At 34.4% G+C, this 21122-nt stretch overlaps 1 protein-coding gene, 1 long non-coding RNA gene and 1 pseudogene across 6 annotated transcripts in view; 2 read left to right on the top strand and 1 right to left on the bottom strand.

Annotated features, from left to right (window-relative positions):
• Nucleotides 1-21122, top strand: part of LOC121242944 (disease resistance protein RPV1-like) — a 52849-nt gene that overhangs the window by 27364 nt on the left and 4363 nt on the right. For 3 of the 5 annotated variants that reach the window (XM_041140977.1, XM_041140976.1, XM_041140978.1), the window contains exons 4-5: nucleotides 3940-4374; nucleotides 20510-21115. The exons of 1 other annotated variant lie outside the window; for it this stretch is intronic. In XM_041140977.1, coding sequence (XP_040996911.1) covers nucleotides 3940-4374; nucleotides 20510-21115 — 1041 coding nt within the window. Of the gene's footprint in view, nucleotides 1-3939; nucleotides 4375-17460; nucleotides 19229-19697; nucleotides 19986-20074; nucleotides 21116-21122 lie in introns of those variants that run through there. One more of the 5 variants, XM_041140980.1, reaches the window with a different exon arrangement.
• Nucleotides 827-3160, top strand: LOC121242947 (annotated as a pseudogene).
• On the bottom strand, nucleotides 4385-20682 carry LOC121242956. The gene is made up of 2 exons (XR_005936024.1): nucleotides 20555-20682; nucleotides 4385-4449 (listed from the first exon to the last, which is right to left on the bottom strand). It is a non-coding gene; the product is annotated as an uncharacterized LOC121242956 (long non-coding RNA).

Genomic DNA, 21122 nt, shown 5'->3' with positions numbered 1-21122 from the left:
TGGTCCAACGTCCTTAATTTCCTTTGATGTGATAAATCATCAATGCTCCCACGTCAAGAAATCCCAAAAGTCTAAAGTTCATACAAGAAATTCAATAGAACAATCTTAATGGCCTGTGTTTGATTTTGACGTTTGTTTAATTTATGTGGAAGTACTTCAATTCAAAACCGTGTAGATGGTATTGCAAGTTGGCTTAGCAAGAAACTTAATTCCCACGCAACTTCATTTAAATTTGTACTTGGAAGAAGATAATTAAAACAGATTTGGGTATCGACAAATAGCTTTCTCAAAGGAATTAAGGTGCATGAGAGAAACTAGGAAGTCAAGTTTAGGGGGTGGATTTGTAGATGCATGATCAAAGTCTTGCCTAGGAATAAAAAGTCTGGCACCTATTTAGTCCCATAATTTGGGTTAAAAAGTCAACTAGTAGTTGTGGTTTGCCTCTAAGACAAATTAGTCCCTAGGTTTTAACTTTTGAACTTTTACTAATCCTTATCTTTCCAACTTTTATCAAATTAATGAGACAAAACCGTATAAATGGGTGCAAGTTGGCTTATCAATCAAACTTGTAATGCATGTGCTTCAAATGATATTATTACTGTGGAAATTAGTTCGCAAAGTGCTGGAGAGAACTTCATTAGACCATTAATCCTAATAGGTGTTCCATGATCTGGACATTTGTCTTACAAAAGACTTAAGTTCAAAATCGTTAATATTCAATAGACTTCAGACTTTTGGGATATCCTAAGATGAGAGGCTGAGAGCATTAGCATGCAGGTTGTTGCCAACCGCGCCCCAAGAAGTTGCTGAGAGTTTGACCCACTTCTCTATTATTATTTATTTGCAATAAGTACTCTATAGTTGGACCTCTTGGTGAATACTAATCTCGCATACAGATCAGAGGATGAGCACTTCTTCCATGGCCTTTCAATTAGAAGCTTCTTCCTCTCTCTCATTCTCTTCTTCTTCCATTCGTAGATGGACTCACGATGTATTCTTGAGTTTTAGAGGTGAGGATGTTCGCCAAAACTTTATTTCTCATCTATACCATGCTTTGCATCAAAGGGGAATCAACACTTACATAGACAACAATCTCGAAAGAGGAGAGGAAATTTCGTCAGAACTTTTCAAAGCAATTGAAGGATCAATGATTTCTATCATTGTTCTATCTAAGAACTATGCAGAGTCTCGATGATGTTTAGATGAGCTATTGAAGATCCTCGAGTGTAAGGAAATGGTAAAACAAATTATTTTACCCCTGTTCTACGATGTAGATCCGTCAGAGGTACAACATCAAAAAGGGAGTTTTGGAGAAGCATTCACCAAACTTAGATATAAGTTGAAGGATGAAGTAAAGGTCACAAAGTGGGAGGCAGCTTTGGAAAAAGTAGCCAATTTGTCCGGACTCGAATTAGGGGACAGGTACTTCTTATGAACTGTGCTTATATATATGTTTAAATATGATGTTAAAGAGAAGTTTATGGGGAAAATTTAGACAAATCCCGAATTGAGAGTTTGGAAATCTATGAAGATCATATGGTGCCATCCAAACTATTTGATATTTATTAGTTTTTTTGGCATTGAGTTTTATGCATATCATACTTAAAATAGAAATAATTTCTTACTGAGGGATTTAATATCATACTACCACAATAATTTTGCATGACGTTTATACTAGAAACATAATTGAAGAACGTGAAATAATACAAATTGAAATCTTCTCAAAATTAAGGGAGGGATAAATTCGAGAATGGAACAAAAAAGTAGTTAAAATGTTTAATAATTCATATGAAGAATGAAAAATGTAAGACGGAGAAGAGCACGAGGAAAAATAAAGGTTATCTTTGACATGGTAATCTACTACTGTCATTTTGTAATGGAGAGAAAAAGAAAAAATGATATTGTTACTAAATCATCTTTATGTGTATATTTATGTGACAAGTCTTAAATCTTTAAATTTCTTTTGTTTTTTATATTGATAGGAATGAATCAGAGTTTATTCAAGATATCATTAAATGGGTGGATTCAATAATGGTAAATCGTACATTTCTTAAGGTTGCTAAGTATCCAGTTGGAATAGAGTCCCGTGTACGAGACATTTTTCAACATTTAAATATGGGAAGGAATGATATTATATGCATGGTAGGGATATTTGGAACCGGTGGAATTGGTAAGACAACTATTTCAAAAGAGGTCTATAATAGGATTTCTTACCAATTTGAAGGAAGTTGTTTCTTGAAAAACATTAGAGAAACTTCAAAAGCAGGAGGTCTGATCCAGCTACAAAAGACACTTCTTTATGAGATTTTGGGAATAAGTTTGGAATGTCATGATACTGAAAAGGGCATCAATGTAATTAGGCATAGACTTTGCTTTAAAAGAGTTCTCCTAATTCTTGATGATGTGGATGACTTGGTTCAACTAGAAACATTGGCTGGAGCTCGTGATTGGTTTGGTTCAGGAAGTAGAATCATCATAACAACAAGAGATCAACATTTATTAAATATATCTAAAGTTGATTCAAAATATGAAGTAAAGAGATTGGACCATAATGAAGCTCTTGAGCTCTTTAGTTGGCATGCTATTGAGGAAGACAAACCTATTGAAGATTATGTGGAACTCTCTAAGCAAGTAATGCAATATGCTGAGGGCCTTCCACTAGTTTTAACAGTGCTAGGCTCAGATTTAAGGGGTCAGAATATAAATTACTGGAGAAGTACATTGGATAAGTATAAACGAATTCCTAGCAAAAATATTCAAAAAGTACTTTGTATAAGTTACGATGGATTGGATGATAATGAGAAGGAGATTTTCCTCGATATTGCCTTTTTTTTCAATGGACAATACCTGGATCATGTCGTTAAAATATTAGATAGCTGTGGTTTCTCTCCGGAGAATGGTATCAAAAGGCTTATAGATAAATGTCTCATTACAATTACTACTTACAATACATTGTGGATGCATGACTTGCTACAAGACATGGGAAGAGAAATTGTCCGAAAGGAATCACCCAAAGAACCAGGCGCACGTAGTAGATTATGGTTTCATGAAGATATTCGCCATGTACTAGAGGAAAATACTGTAAGTTCTTAGATTAAAAGCTCTTTCAATTGAACACTTTTTACTAGTGAAACTTACATGAAAAGTGTTGAATTTCTTTTCATAACAAGTTATGGTAAAGAACTGCATGTTAAATAAAATACCATATATGTATCCATAAATAATGTGGTCTTTCTTTATATTTCCAACCTAACGTAATGTATTTAACTAATTAGGGGAATCATTAAATCATCATACTTAAATGTCCTTCATAGGACATCCAATATCTTTAAAAATATATAATCATCCATTTTCAAAGACAAGAATGAGTTTCTTGAATCATGAGTATATTGCCTTGTCTTGTATGAATGAATAGTTAATACTGAAAAGTAAATTTGAAAAAAGAGAAATTTTGAAGGTGATTAAATACTTTTGGATCATAATAGATATTATAGTTTTGATATTATAAGCAAATATTTTAACGATCTGACATTACTGGAAAATTTATTAATTGTCTCGTTAGGGAACAAACAACGTTGAGGGGATAGAACTGATTCTGCCTGAGGGCGATGATCATGACATGATACACTTGTGTCCCAAATCGTTTGCAAAGATGAAAAGACTTAGATTTTTTAAAAGCCATGGTGCATACTTTTCTGGAAGATCACTTGATTATCTTTCTAATGAATTAAGAGTGCTTGATTGGTCAAACTGTCCTTTACAATATTTGCCATCGAATTTTCGTGGAGAGAAGCTCTTTGATTTCAAACTATATAGAGGCCGCATCCAGGAGATTAACGGGCTATTTAAGGTGCAATTATTACTTTCAATATTTCCTTCTTTAAACTCGTGATGTAAACTTCCTCAGGGTTAATATACATATTTGTTGTTTTTCAACAGAACTTGACGACAATGAAATTTTTTGAGTGTGAGTTCTTAACCAAAATCTCGAATCTTTCGAGTTGCTCAAGTTTAAAGGAATTGGATATTAGGGATTGTGAAAATTTAGTCAAAGTTCATGATTCTATTGGATTCCTGGATAAGCTTGCTCGTTTGCGTCTTTATCAATGCTCCAACATGAAGTGTTTTTCAAGGCGTCTCAATTTGAGATCTCTAGAACTCCTTGCACTTCATAATTGCTCAAAACTTCAAACCTTTCCAGATATCGAGTGTAAAATGGAATATTTATGTTGCATCTCATTATGGGGCACTCCAATAAAAGAATTGCCTTCATCCATTGGGTACCTCACTCCTGCGCTTAAAGAGTTACTTTTGGGACAATGCACAAAACTTATGCATCTCTCCAGTAGCATTCATCAGTTGCAAAATCTAAAGGTGCTTTTTCTCAGTGACTGTATTAATGGATGCTGCACTAGGATTGAACGTTTATATATAGAAGGCTGGAAGGACCTGATGCGTCTCCCAATTAGCATTTCTCACTCGCAACATCTAAAGAGTCTTTCTCTCGAAAATTATACAAATCTTGCAAAAGAAGAAATATGTTTATCCTTTGGGTGCCCCAATAGGCTTAAACTGAAGGATAAACATGTACACCTAACATCAAGCAGAACGATTAAGAGGTTTGAACCAGAATCAAGTGCTAAATTACGACGACAACTCTTGTCGTCGCTTTATTGGTATCTTGACGACTTCTCATTTTGTTGCTCATCCACTTTGCAAGAGTTAGATCTATCTTGGAGTGTTGTTGTCAGCCTTCCTCCGCGCATCAAAACTTACGTTGAATTGAGGATTCTCAGATTGTGCCATTGTGAGAAACTTCAAGAAATTCTACATCTTCCACCAAATATACAAGAGTTATATGCCAGAGAGTGTTTCTCATTGGAACGATTCCCAGAACTATCAACAAAATTTCATTTCTATACATCCTGTGGCTTGCAAGAGCTAAGATGGATTGACTTGTCCTATTGCCATAAATTGGTTGCAAATATAGGGAGTCAGGTGCCAAAACCTTCATTTGTTAAGGTATGTCTATATTTCTCTCTATGTTTTTTTTTTGTAGGTGTTTGTGTTTGCGGATTGCCTTTTGTTCATGAAAATATGTGGTACATGTTTAACAGGAACATATTCAGGACCATTCATGTGGTATTATATTTCCCGGGAATAAGATTCCAGATTGGTTTAGCCATACTAAGGAGATTTCAAATGGTGATGATTCTTGTGAATTGAATATTAGTGGTCCCTTGTATTTGGAACAAATCATAGGAATTGTTTTTTGTGCTGTTCTTGGATCTGACCCGGATTACCCCTTGGGGCCCTTCTCTGGTATTTATGTTTCTATAAATGGTAACATGCTTGTAGAAGCGAGGTTTTACTTATATGGAAGCTCAGATCATGTATATCTAAATTACTCGTTTCCAGAATGTATCGAGCAATTGCTGCGGTACCCAAGAGGAGACAATCTGAGGTTTAGATTTTATTGTGGTTCTTATAAAGTGATGTTTAAAAGTTGCGGAGTTCACATAATCTATAAGCATGAGGAGAATGAGAATTTAACAATTGGGGAGTGCTTAGTAGATTCATCGAATGGTATCCAAATTTCGAAGAGACACCGAGATGATGAAGACAGCAACTTGGAATTGAACGGGTACCCACAACACAAGAGGCGCTCTCAAAACTTGGGCGATTCAAATGCGACATAGTTAGGCTCGCCACAATCGTATTCTTGCCAACCATCTCACGGACAAATCACACCATCTTATTCCTTCAGTTGGAATGAGTTCCTCTGCGAACCTCTTCCCTGTCCAGGCTTTTAGCAATAGCAATATCTCTACTTCATGGGAGCCTTGTCGCCAACCAATTATCCTTCAACTCTAGAGCAAACACCCCTATTAAATTATGCTATTGGGAATTATAATGGCCTAAATCGAATTGGACATGAGGGTGGTTTTGAGAAACTTGATTTTGAATCCGCAAGTGGAGCTCAAACAAACAATAGGTCAAAAGCTTCATCATCTGTGAGTTCATTTGTGGAGGCTATTCGGGAATAGGACAGTGAGATGCCGGCAGAATTTCCAGATATTTTAGATGCATCTTTTGATTACTAGGTACTATAATTCATAGTTTCAATGGGTTGTTTCTCGAGTCTCGTTTGGAATTCCTATTGCCTCTTTCTTCGCATTGGTGCTCCAAGAACGTTCAGCGTGCAGGTATGCTTGTTTTGGCCTCCCTTCTGTTTTAGTAGAGTTGTTAATGGAATGATGAGTTTTGCGGTCGTTCTGTCAAATCTTTGCAGGTGATTTCTACTTCTCAGTCGGCTGAAGGAGCTGAGTTTGAGGTTAGAATTTGGAATTTAATCTATTTTTGTGAACTCTTTTCGTTTGTTTGATACAGTTTTAGAGTGTGCAGGTTTTGTGTACTCATCTTGAAAAAAAGTAGGGTTCACTATTAAAAAAATAGATTTTTTCATATAGGTATCAAATTAGATATTTTTTCAAAAAGGGTACCACAGCTTAAGATTTATAAATCATATTTCTTACACAAAATGCAAGTGAATTAGAAGAAATCATATGCCAAATCCTCCATAAAGACATCTAATGATAACATTACAATATTGGATGGTATACGTTTATTAATATGGTTGCATGTAATGTACTAAAATTAAGATATTTGTAATTTTACATAGAATTATTTATAAAAGAAAACCTAAAAGACATTATAAAACCAAACAAGTTTCCAACAGAAAGTTGTGACTTTTTACACTTTTTTCATAATGTGGTCCATTTTTTTTAATAAAGTGCTCATGCGAAATTTGTATATTTGAAAATTGTACAAATTATTAATCTATCCAAATACTCAATGTCAACATCAATGTCACTCGGGCCCAACATTAAATATTTGAGAAGTGCAGTAGTTACAAAAATAAACTCATAAATTGACGTGATTTCATATGATATGTTATATCCATTTTACAATAAAAATAATTTTACAATCTAATGTCTAATATGAAAGTATTACTTCAAATGAAACTAAAAAATTATCTCTCTCTCCACACACAGTGACACAGATTCTAAAACACGATTCGGGATTTTGGTCACGGTTTCAAACACTATAAATAAATCTTTGTATCCATCTTTCAAAATTAGCTTGCATCTCTTTGATTTTTTTTTTTTTTTTTTTACATTGCCCTGTTTTAGGCCCCACAAACTTTGTGTACGATGGGCCATATATGTTATACAAATTTATACTTTGCAATGAAATCTGATGTTTAAGACCTAATTTAGCCTATGCCAATGAAACTTCCAGATCAAGTGGAGATCAAGGACTGATGAGCCAAAGGTAGATTGGAAGCTATAGCTTTGACTTGGTATCAAGCATGGATTTGGAACATTAAATAACTTGTAACCTTTTCACATTGTTCATTTACTTATAGCCATTAATTTGTTTCTTGGATGGTGATTTATAGTCAAATCAGTTGGAATTTAAAATTAAATTTTCATCTAAACACAGCTTGCATATATGTTGCATCCCAAATAGATTAGGCCTCGTTTGTTTTCACAATTATTCTCATATCATCTAATCATTACAACTGTAATAATATGTCAACACATTTATCTGTTGCCTTTTGATTTCTTGTTCTAATATGTTTCTCTTACATGAGTGAATGGATGAGAGACAAGAGGAAAAATCTGGACCCTTGATGTTGATAAGGCTGAAGCTGTTTTCACGTGAGGTGCCCGTGCCTGAAGCTGCTGTATTATGGATTTGATGCCACTGGATCATTACACGTGTTGACATCTATTTTATCCTATATATCTGTAGCTTCCGTGTTGTAAACTCTAGCTTATTCTCATTTGGGCATTCTGTAGTTTGAGAGGCTTCGATATAGAGAGGGAGAACTGAGTGGGGGGATCTACGGTTTGTTAGGTTTTCACTTGGAGGGGAAAATCACTGTAATTTTCTGAGAGAGAGTGAGGGCTTTGTATATACATGTGATTCTGACGTTTCTCTGTGATGGACATTGATCATTAATAAAGCTCTGAGGCCATTCCTACTGTGGACGTAGACCATTAGGCTCGAACCATGTAAATCAGTTGTGTTGATTCTTTATTTTCTTTATTCTTTATTTCTTTGATTATTGTTTTTCATTATTGCACGATTTCTTGATCTTTTCTATTCTGTAAAGGAGTTCTGGATTTGTTGTATCTTGTTTGCTTCTGTCCGTGAATATTTGCTATCATATTTCCTTATTTGAGTTTTGCATACAAGAACTCATTGAATAAATCTTTACAAGATCCTTGCAAGTGGTATCTAGAGCCTAGGTCGATGGGGACCATGAAGTTTGATATTGAAAATGAGGGCATTGCAAGTCCAACATGGGCTGCAAGATGCTCTCCTTGGTGAAAACAAAAGGCGATCTTCCTCGGAAGATGAAGACAATGAGACTATCCAGAAGGACATTCTTCAAAAAGCTCACAGTGCCTTAATCCTCTCTCTTGGAGATAAAGTCTTGAGAGAGGTGGCCGGTGAGGACACTGCTGCGGGTATATGGCTGAAGCTAGAGAATCGTTAATTGACTAAATCTTTAGCCAATAGATTTCATAAAAAAACAAAACTATACACCTTTAAAATGATTCTGGAACCCCAATAGGACAACACCTTGATGAGTTTAACAAAATCATTTTAGATTTAGTAAACATAGACATTAAGGTGGAGGATGAGGATCAAGCTATCCTCTTGATGAGTTTCTTGATGAAGTACAATTTGTACTTCACACTAGGGAACTTCAAAATAGAGGGGAGTCTAAACAAAATCATGGGGAGGGCTTGACTATTAGGGGTAGAACAGAAAAGAGAGAGAAGAGGGCAAAAATGATATTAAGAAATTTAGGTCTAAGTCAAAGGGAAAACACTTTAAATGTTTTCATTGTAACAAGGAATGACATTTTAAGAAAGATTGCCCTAAAAGGAAAAAAAAATTTGAGAATAAACCTAAAGAGGCACGGGATGCCTCTGTGGTGTTAGAGGGATATGAGAGTGCTGAGGTTCTTACTGTGAGTGAAATAGACTAAAAAACATAATGGATAATGGATTCTAGTTGTTCTTTTCATATATGTCCAATCAGAGAATGGTTTGAAACATTCTCTGAGTTAAATGGGGGGCAAGTAATTCTAGGAAATAATAAGTTTTGCAAAATCATGGGTATAGGGTCAGTTAGACTGAAAATGCATGATGGTACTGAAAGAGTTTTGAGGGAAGTCAGATTTATACCTGAGCTAAAGAGAAATTTAATTTCTCTTGGCATTCTTGATTTATCATAATATACCTTCAAGTTTGAGGCAGGGGTTCTTAAGGTTACAAAAGGTTATCTAGTTATTATGAAAGGGGTAATTAAAAATGGTTTATACACACTACTTGGAAAAACTATGGTTGGGGAAGCATCCCTTACATAGAGCACTGTAGAGAACCAATCCATGCTATGGCATAGGAGACTTGAACATGTAAGTCAGAGCGGGCTTTTAGAGTTACAAAAACAGGGGCTGCTGAGTGATCAGAACTTAAGCAATTTACCCTTCTGTGAAGATTGCATTTATGGAAAGGCCAAGAGGGTTAGCTTTAAGTTAGCCACTCATAACACCAAACAAAATTTAGACTTTGTCCATTTTGACCTTTGGGGACTAGCAAGAGTAAGTTCTCATAATGGAGGGAGTTACTTCCTATCTATTCTAGATGATTACTCTAGAAGGGTCTGGATTTATATCTTAAAGAATAAAAGTGACACTTTTGAAAAATTCAAAGTGTGGGAGTCTTTAGTGGAGAACAAAGTAGGTAGAAAACTCAAGGTTCTAAGAACTGACAATGGCTTAGAGTTCTTGTTTAATGAGTTCAACATAACTGTGGAAAAGAGGGAATCCATAAGCATAAGATAGTGAGGGAAACCCCTCAACAGAATAGGTTAGCTGAAAGAATGAATAGGACCATCTTAGAAAGGGTAAGGTGCATGTTGTCCAATTCTGGGCTGCCCAAAACCTTTTGGGTAGAAGCTGCCACTACTGCTGTATATCTCATGAATAAGTGTCCCTCCTTTGCAATAAGGTTTAAAACCCCTCAAGAATTATGGTCTGGAAAACTCCCCTCATATGACCATCTAAGAGTTTTTGGGTGTGTTGCATATGCACATTCAAAAACTGATAAACTGGAACTTAGGGCACTTAAGTGCATTTTTATAGAGTATCCTAAAGGGGTTAAGGGGTACAAACTTCGGTTCGATGGACCTAGTAGGTACAGGTGCATTATAAGCAGAGATGTGACCTTTAATAAGTCATAAATGATTTGGGTACAGGGAGATATACCAAACCTAGAAGCTGGCAACTCCTTAAAGGGGTTGCAGGTTGAGGTGGAGCAGGTTAACACCCAACCTGAACCTGAGATGAGATGAGATTAAAGTTAAAAAAGTTGAATAAAGTTAGAATATATTTTTTAATATAATTTTTATTTTGGGATTTGAAAAAGTTGAATTGTTTATTTTATTTTGTATTGAAAGTTGGGAAAGTTGTAATGATTAGATGAGATGAGATGAGATGTTTTCTGAAAACAAACGAGGCGAATTTGGAGAAGGCAATAACTCTGAGGGAGAAATCTCAGGGAGCATGGATCAAGGTGGAGTTAGCTCCTATAACCTGGTTAGAGAGGCAAAAGAAAGTTATTAAACCACCTATAAGGTATGGTCAAGCTGAACTTACCACGTTTGCTCTAACTGTAGCTGATGAGGTTGTTAATCAGAAACCTAGGTCCTATAAAGAAGCTACTCTAAATGGTTTTTAGCCATGCATGAGGAGATTGAATCCCTAAATAAGAATAAAACTTGGGTTCCAGTGATTAAACCTCAAGGAGTGAAATTAGTTGGATCAAAATGGATCTATAAGAAAAAGGAAAGTATACCAGGGATAGAAGGGACCAGGTATAAGGCTAGGCTAGTAGCCAAAGGCTTTACATAGAGAGAAGGAATTGACTTTAATGAAATCTTCTCTCCTGTGGTTAAACACAACTCAATTCAACTACTGCTAGATTACACAGCTTTTGAAAATCTGCATCTAGAACAATTGGATGTTAAAACTATCTTTCTGCATGACTTGAGGAACAAATTTATATGCAACCTCCTGAAGGTTTTACAAATGAAATAAAAATTAATCAAGTGTGTCTTCTTAAAAAATCTTTATATGGTCTTAAACAATCACCTAAGCAATGGTATAAAAGGTTTGATACACACATGATTAGTAACAATTTTAAAAGGAGCTGCTATGATAGTTGTGTCTATTACAAGAAAGAAAAAGGAATTTATGTTTATCTCATTTTGTATGTTGATGACATGCTGGTTGCTTGTAAAGACACTAATTTAATTGAACAAACTAAATGCATGCTAAAATCAGAGTTTGAAATGAAAGAGCTGGGTCCTACTAAGAGAATTTTAGGAATGAAAATTGAAAGGGACAGGAATGCAAGAGTGCTACTCTTATCTCAGAAAAATTACATTTCTAAAATTCTTAAGAGATTTGGTATGGAACATGTAAAACCTGTCAGCACCCCTTTAGGTCAGTATTTTAAATTGTCTTTAGATCAGGCTCCTAAAACAGAACCTAATATTAGCTTTATGCAACAAATTCTCATTGCTAGCATGGTGGGAAGTATAATGTATGCAATGGTCTATTCTAGACCTGATTTGACATATGTTGTGAGTGTTGTTACTAGATTTATGGGAAATCTTGGAAAAACTGATTGGCAGGCCATTAAATGGGTATTTAGGTACCTGACATGCTCTACTAATTTAGGTCTCAGTTTTAGAAATAATGTTAAGAAAGGGTATGAGCTAACTGGTTTTGTAGACTCTGATTTTGCAAGAAATGTAGACACAAGGAAGTCCTTAACTGGGTATGTGTTTACTGCTTTTAGGGGAGCTATCAGCTAGAAATCACATTTACAATCTGTTGTATCTTTGTCTACCACAGAGGCTAAATATATAGCATTGACTGAAGCTGTAAAAGAGGCCATATGGTTAAAAGGTATTGCAAGTGAGTTAAACATTTATAGTGCCAACATCACAGTACACTGTGATAACCAAAGTACTCTACACTTAGCTAAAAATCAAGTTTTCCATGAAAGGTCCAAACATATTGATATAAGGCTTCATTTTGTAAGAGATGTTATAGAATCCAAAATAGTATGTGTGGAGAAGGTCTCAACTGAGGATAATCCCTCATATATGATGACTAAATCTCTCCCTTGTTCTAAGTTCAGACACTTAGTTGGTATGGAAGTTTAGAGTCTGTCCCCATTAGGGGGACAATGTAGGAATAAGCCAATGATGAGGGTTGATGAACAGTTGCAACTAAATGTTTTTCCAAGGTGGAGATTTGTAATAATGTGTCAATACATTTATTTGTTGCCTTTTAATTTTCTGTTCTAATATGTTTCTCTTACATGAGTGAATGGATGAGAGACAAGTGGCAAAATCAGGACCCTTGATGTTAATAAGGCTGAATCTGTTTTCACGTGAGGTGCCCATGCCTGAAGTTGCTGTATTATGGATTTGGTGCCACTGGATCATTACACATGTTGACATCTGTTTTATCCTATATATTTGTAGCTTCCGTGTTGTAAACCCTAGCTTATTCTCATTTGGGCATTCTGTTGTTTGAAAGGCTTTGATACAGAGAGGGAGAATAGAGGAGGGGGGGGGGGGATCTAGGGTTTGTTAGGGTTTTCACTTGGAGTGAATAATCACTGCTATTTTCTGAGAGAGAGTGAGGGCTTTGAATATACATGTGATTCTGAGGCTTCTCTGTGAAGCTTAGAGGCCATTCTTGCCATGGAAGTAGATCATTAGGGTCGAACCACTTAAATCAGTTGTGTTGATTCTTTATTTCTTTGATTACTGTTTTTCGTTATTGCTGGATTTCTTGATCTTTTCTATTCTATAAAGGAGTTCTGGATTTATTGTATCTTGTTTGGTTTTGTCCGTAAATATTTGCTATCATATTTCCTTATTTGAGTTATACATACAAGAACTCATTGAATAAATCTTTACAAGATCCTTACAACAATTTTTTCAAATTCTTACGCAAAATAAAATAAACAATTCAACTTTTTTAAATCTTAAAATAAAAATAATATTAAAAAAATATATTATAACAATATTTTATTTTACTTTTATCTCAAACCACCCCATCTTATTTCATCTATGAAAACAAAATAGGCTTAAAATATATTTTTTGTTATATATATTATATATATATATATATTTATATAACCAACACGTTGTTTATCGGGTGAAACAGCAGCCCTCCTTCACTTGTCGCCATTCCAGTTTCCAATCCCTAGCCACAGTACATCTCTCTCTCTCTGTCTCTCTCTCTCTCTCTCCCTCCTTGATCGCACCTCCAAGAAGCCGAGTGCCGACTTCTACAGCCCACCAAGCAGCTGCTCCTTCGCAGTTTTGAATTTTGTCTTTGATTTAATGAATCATGCTTTGTCTTTGATTTAACACATTTGAATTTTGCATCATGATACGTGCTCTTAGGTGCCCTAAACTTGGATCCTCCAAGCTTAGCCCCAGATATAATTATCAGAAACTTTATCTTTGGTACCTTTGTAATAGTCAACCCCTGCAAATTAAAACATTATGGTTTCACTTTGCACCTACGAATTGCTACATGAAGGATGCCTGAGAGAAACTAAATTGAAGATACCAATGCAATTTTCTTATACCTCGGCTTGGATTCCAGGCATTGCAGCTGCTAACATCGCCCCAAGAAATCCATTAACCAATTTGGAAAGAATTAAAGAACAGAGGTGAACAGAGAAGTTGTAGATCCATCATGCTTGTGGTTGAGAGTTCAATTTTATCCCAATGATACTGATCATCCTTCGTGGGTACAGTTTTATAAAAGTTTCGGAGCCAATGTGGTATACAAGAATAATGAAAGAAGAGCAAATAAAAAGAAAAGAGAAGAATGGATTTTAACCGATCTGCAAAAAGTCCTTGACATGAGCTGTTCACGTCTTCCCTGTTGCTACTGTTTACTCTAATTAAGTTTATTTTTTTCTTTCTTTCTCTAAATATCAAGAAAAAGAGGGACCATAAACATATTAAATTCTAATATTACCTAATTTGGTTAAAGCATTATAATTTATTGACTCTTTTTAATTAATTTATTGATTTCCTGAACAGCCATTTTTCCGACCACTAATTATGATGTGTTAAAAGAGCATTAAGTAACCTCTTTGTGTATTTTGTGAATTAAATGAGTTAGATTCTTTTTAAAATTTAAAGATTGGCCATTATAAATTTATTTCAATTTAAAATTTTTAGTAATTTAGACGCTGCAAATCTTACATTGAATGAACTGCTAAATCATCTTTTCAAATTCAAACTCTCTTCTTGAATGAATGGCTTGATCATTTTCTTTGTATAATAATTTTATTTAAAAATAAATAAATAAAAATTTAGTTTTTGTGTTTTTTAGCTAAATAGATTAACGGTATTAGTGGACCAATGGCGGCTTCTTTATGGGTTTTGACTTTTGATAGGATGGCTTCCATTTTCTTTTAAATATTGACCTGCAGGCCAGGCTAGCTAGCATGGTTGTTGCCGAGAATTACATCCCAGTTCTCACCTTTCTTTGACCCAATTGATCTTTATATAATTGCACCTCTCTCGTCAACATTAATCACCCATACAAAGAAGATGAGTTCTTCCAAGGCCTTGCAAGCTGGATCTTCTTTCTCGCTCTGTTTCTCTTCTTCTTCCATCCATCCGTGGATTAAAGATGTATTCTTGAGTTTTAGAGGTGATGATGTTCGCCAAAAATTTATTTCTCATCTATACGCTGCTTTGCATAAAAGGGGAATCAACACTTACATAGACAACAATCTCGAATAAATAGATGAAATTTCGCCAAAACTTCTCAAAGCAATTGATGAATCAATAATTTCTATCGTGTACTCTCTAAGAACTATTTTGATTCCAGATGGGGTTTAGATGAGCTAGTGAAGATCCTTGAGTAAAAGGAAAAGGTGAAACAAATTGTTTTATCCCTATTTTATGATGTAGATCCATCAAATATATGACATCAAAAAAAAAAGTTTTGGAGAAGCATTCGCTAGAGTTGAATATAATTTCAAGGCTGATAAAGTAAAGCTTATAGAGTGGAAGGCAGCTTTAGAAAAAGTAATCCGTATTAGGGGAAAGGTATTTTTATGGGTAGCGATTGGGTTACTACCCATTTACTACTCATAGTTTATTTGATTTTTTTTTTATTTTTTTATCATTTTCTTTTAATTATTTTTTTAACATCTTTAATCATTAAGAAAAAAATTAAAAAATATATAATTTTATTAATAATCACTTCCTTAACCATTAAGTAAAATTAAAAATTAAAAAAAAAAATCAAATATAAAATGAGTAGTAGGAGAGTGATAATCCTATCATTATCCTATTTTTATTGGGCTGTGCTTATATATATAAATATATATATTTATATGTTTATATATGATGTTCAAGAGAAGTTTATGGGGAAAATTTATACAAATCTAAGATCTGAGAGTTTGCAAATTGATGAAGATACGGTGTCATGCAAAACTATTTTATATTTATCAGTCTTTTCGGCGTTGACTTTTATGCATACTATACTTAAATTAGAAATATTTTCTTACTGAGGGATTTAATATGTATTACCACATTAATTTCACATAAAGTTTATAGGAAAAAGAGAACTGAAGAACATGAAAAAATACAAATTGGAATCTTCTCCCCGTTTTTAATTTTTTCCTTTCGCCCACGTAAAATATTTAATAATTCATATAACGAACGAAGAATGTAGTAGTCTGAAACGACCATGAGGAAGAATAAAGCCTATCTTTGACAGTTTGACATGGTAATCTACCAATGTCAATTTGTAATGGAGAAAAAAAGGAAAAAACAAATATTGTAGCAAAGTCATGATCTTTATGTTTGTATTACATTGAAAAGTCTTTAACTCTTTGAATTTCTCGTCTTTTGTATTGATAGGAATGAATTAGACTTTATTCTGGACATCATTACATGGGTGGACTCGATAAAGGTAAATCGTACATTTTTTAATGTTGCCACTCCTTTCTATTTCCCCCATTGTCAAGCCTGATAGGATTTTAATTAGCACACATATGACTGCTGAATTTTCTTTTTTTACAATGCTAGATTGGATCATATAGAAACTTATTGTAACACCAGTGGATAACTTCCCTCTGATCAGATGTAAAAGCAATGGCTTCTTTCGACATCAGCCATAGATAGCTAGTACTGCTACAGCATATATCATATTTAATTTTTTGGGCCAACGTCCTTAATTTCGTTTGATGTAATAAATCTTCAATGCTCCCACGTCAAGAAATCCCAAAAGTCTAAAGTTCATACAAGAAATTCAATAGAACAATCTTAATGGATGTTTCATTTTGATGTTTGTTTAATTTACGTGGAAGGACTAAATATTCAATTCAAAACCGTGTAAATGGTATTGGAAGTTGGCTTAGCAAGAAACTTCCTACGCAACTTCATTTAAAGTTGTACTTGGAAGAAGATAATTAAAACAGATTTGCGTCATGTCGACAAAGATCAGCTTTCTCAAAAGAATTAAGGTGCATGAGAGAAAATATATAGGAAGTCAAGTTTAGGGGGTGGATTTGTTAAATGGTTATTTGTTTGGATTTGTAGATGCATGATCAAAGTCTTGCCTAGGAATAAAAAGTTCCATAATTTGGGTTAAAAAGTAAACTAGTAGTTGTGGTTTGCCTTTGAACTTTTAACTTTTACTGATCCTTATCTTTCCAAACTTTTAACAAATTAATGAGACAAATTATAAGTGGGTACGTATCCTGGACGTTTGCTTTGCGTTTGCTTTGACGAGAAGTTTGACCCACTTCTCTATTATTATTTATTTGCAATAAGTACTCTATAATTGGACCTCTTAGTGAATACTAATTAATCTCGCATACAGATCAGAGGATGAGCACTTCTTACATGGCCTTTCAATTAGGAGCTTCTTCCTCTCTCTCATTCTCTTCTTCTTCCATTCGTTGATGGACTCACGATGTATTCTTGAGTTTTAGAGGTGAGGATGTTCGCCAAAACTTTATTTCTCATCTATACCATGCTTTGCATCAAAGGGGAATCAACACTTACATAGACAACAATCTCAAAAGAAGAGAGGAAATTTTGTCAGAACTTTCCAAAGCAATTGAAGGATCAATAATTTTTATCATTGTACTCTCTAAGAACTATGCAGAGTCTCGATGGTGTTTAGATGAGCTATTGAAGATCCTCGAGTGTAAGGAAATGGTAAAAAAAATTATTTTACCCTTGTTCTACGATGTAGATCCGTCAGAGGTACAACATCAAAAAGGGAGTTTTGGAGAAGCATTCGCCAAACTTATATATAAGTTGAAGGATGAAGTAAAGGTCACAAAGTGGGAGGCAGCTTTGGAAAAAGTAGCCAATTTGTCCAGACTCGAATTAGGGGACAGGTACTTCTTATGAGCTGTGCTTATATATATATATATATATATATATATGTTTATATGTGATGTTAAAGAGAAGTTTATGGGGAAAATTTCGACAAATCCCAGATCTGGGAGTTGGCAAATCTATGAAAGATCATATGGTGCCATCCAAACTATTTGATATTTATTAGTTTTTTCGGCATTGAGTTTTATGCATATCATACTTAAAATATAAATATTTTCTTACTGAGGGATTTAATATCATACACCCACAATAATTTCGCATGATGTTTATACGAGAAACTTAATAAAAGAAGTGAAATAATACAAATTAAAATCTTCTCAAAATTAAGGGAGGGTTAAATTCGAGAACGGAACAAAAAAGTAGTTAAAATGTTTAATAATTCATATGAAGAATGAAAAATGTAAGTCGGAGAAGAGCACGAGGAAGAAGAAAGGTTATCTTTGACATGGTAATCTACTACTGTCATTTTGTAATGGAGAGAAAGAAAAAATGATATTGTTACTAAATCATCTTTATGTGTGTATTTATGTGACAAGTCTTAACTCTTTAAATTTCTTTTGTTTTATATATTGATAGGAATGAATAAGAGTTTATTCAAGATATCATTAAATGGGTGGATTCAATAATGGTAAATCGTACATTTCTTAAGGTTGCTAAGCATCCAGTTGGAATAGAGTCCCGCGTACGAGACATTTTTCAACATTTAAATATGGGAAGGAATGATATTATATGCATGATAGGGATATTTGGAACCGGTGGAATTGGTAAGACAACTATTTCAAAAGAGGTCTATAACAGGATTTCTTACCAATTTGAAGGAAGTTGTTTCTTGAAAAACATTAGAGAAACTTCAAAAGTAGGAGGTCTGATCCAGCTACAAAAGACACTTCTTTATGAGACTTTGGGAATAAGTTTGGAATGTCATGATACTGAAAAAAACTTCAATGTAATTAGGCATAGACTTTGCTTTAAAAGAGTTCTCCTAATTCTTGATGATGTGGATGACTTGGTTCAACTAGAAACATTGGCTGGAGCTCGTGATTGGTTTGTTTCAGGAAGTAGAATCATCATTACAACAAGAGATCAACATTTATTAAATATATCTAAAGCTGATTCGAAATATGAAGTAAAGAGATTGGACCATAATGAAGCTCTTGAGCTCTTTAGTTGGCATGCTTTTGAGGAAGACAAACCTATTGAAGATTATGTGGAACTCTCTAAGCAAGTAATGCAATATGCTGAGGGCCTTCCACTAGTTTTAACAGTGCTAGGCTCAGATTTAAGGGGTCAGAATATAAATTATTGGAGAAGTACATTGGATAAGTATAAACGAATTCCTAGCAAAAATATTCAAAAAGTACTTTGTATGAGTTACGATGGATTGGATGATAATGAGAAGGAGATTTTCCTCGATCTTGCCTTTTTTTTCAATGGACAATACCTGGATCATGTCGTTAAAATATTAGATAGATGTGGTTTCTCTCCAGAGAATGGTATCAAAAGGCTTATAGATAAATGTCTCATTACAATTACTACTTACAATACATTGTGCATGCATGACTTGCTACAAGACATGGGAAGAGAAATTGTCCGAAAGGAATCACCCAAAGAACCAGGCGCACGTAGTAGATTATGGTTTCATGAAGATATTCGCCATGTACTAGAGGAAAATACTGTAAGTTCTTAGATTAAAAGCTCTTTCAATTGAACACTTTTTACTGGTAAAACTTACATGAAAAGTGTTGATTTCTTTTCATAACAAATTATGGTAAAGAAGGGCATATTAAATAAATTATCATATATGTATCGATAAATAATGTGGTCTTTCTTTATATTTCCAGCCTAAAGTAATGAACTATGTAGGGGAATCATTGTCCTTCAACCAACGTCTTTAAATATATATAATCATCCCTTTTCAAATACAAGAATGAGTTTTTTTAATCCTGAGTATATTGCCTTATCTTATATGAGTGAATAGTTAATAATGTCAAGTAAATTTGAAAAAAGAGAAATTTTGAAGGTGATTAAATACTTTTGGATAATAATGGATATTATAGTTTTGATATTATAATTTTAACAAGTGCTTATAAATAAAGATTTTAACGATCTGACATTACTGGCAAATTTATGAATTGTCTTATTAGGGAACAAACAATGTTGAGGGGATAGATGTGATTCTGCCTGAGGGCAATGATCATGACATGATACGCTTGAGTCCCAAATCATTTGCAAAGATGAAAAGACTCAGATTTTTTAAAAGCCATGGTGCATACTTTTCTGGAAGATCACTTGATTATCTTTCTAATGAATTTAGAGTGCTTGATTGGTCAAACTGTCCTTTACAATCTTTGCCATCTAATTTCCATGGAGAGAAGCTATTTGATTTCAAACCATATAGAGGCCGCATCCAGGAGATTAGCGGGCAATTTAAGGTATAATTATTACTTTCAATATTTCCTTCTTTAAACTCGTGATGTAAACTTCCTCAGGGTTAATATACATATTTGTTGTTTTTCAACAGAACTTGACGAGATTGAAATTTTTTGAGTGTAAGTTCTTAACCAAAATCTTGAATTTTTCGAGTTGCTCAAGTTTAAAGGAATTGGATATTAGGGATTGTGGAAATTTAGTCAAAGTTCATGATTCTATTGGATTCCTGGATAAGCTTGCCCGTTTGCGTCTTTATCACTGCTCCAACATGAAGAGTTTTCCAAGGCATCTCAAGTTGAGATCTCTACAAGTCCTTACACTTTTTAATTGCTCAAAAGTTCAAACCTTTCCAGAAATTGAGTGTAAAATGGAATATTTATGTTGCATCTCATTATGGGGCACTCCAATAAAAGAATTGCCTTCATCCATTGGATACCTCACTCCAGCGCTTAAAGAGTTATTTTTGGGGCAATGCACAAAACTCATGCGTCTCCTTAGTAGCATTCATCAGTTGCAAAATCTAAAGGTGCTAATTTCTCCCAGTGACTGTATTAATGGATGCTGCAAGGACCTGATGCATCTCCCAATCAGCGTTTCTCACTCGCAACATCTAAAGTGTCTTTCTCTAGAAAATTTGACAAATCTTGCAAAAGAAGAAATAGGTCTATCCATTGGGTACACCAAGTGTCTTAAACAATCACTCCTAACTTCATCCAAAACGATTAAGAGGTCTGAACCAGAATCAAGTGCTGAATTACGACGACAACTCTTGTCGTCGCTTTATTGGTATCTTGACGACTTCTCATTTTATAGCTCATCCACTTTGCAAGAGTTAGATCTATCTTGGACTGCAGTTGTCAGCCTTCCTCCGAGAATGAAAATATATGTTGAATTGAGGATTCTCAGATTGTGCCATTGTGAGAAACTTCAAGAAATTCTACATCTTCCACCAAATATACAAGAGCTATATGTTAGAGAGTGTTTCTCCTTGGAACGATTCCCAGAAGTATCAACAAAATTTCAATTCTATACATCCTGTGGCTTGCGAGAGCTAAGATGGATTGACTTGTCCGGTTGCCATAAATTGGTAGCAAATATAGGGAGTCAAGTGCCAAATCCTTCATTTGTTGAGGTATGTC

Source organism: Juglans microcarpa x Juglans regia, chromosome 8D (genome assembly GCF_004785595.1).
Source record: "Juglans microcarpa x Juglans regia isolate MS1-56 chromosome 8D, Jm3101_v1.0, whole genome shotgun sequence".
In the NCBI taxonomy this organism is placed as follows: domain Eukaryota; kingdom Viridiplantae; phylum Streptophyta; class Magnoliopsida; order Fagales; family Juglandaceae; genus Juglans; species Juglans microcarpa x Juglans regia.
The sequence above is the reverse complement of the archived record's forward strand: the minus strand, read 5'-3'. Positions and strand labels throughout refer to the sequence as shown.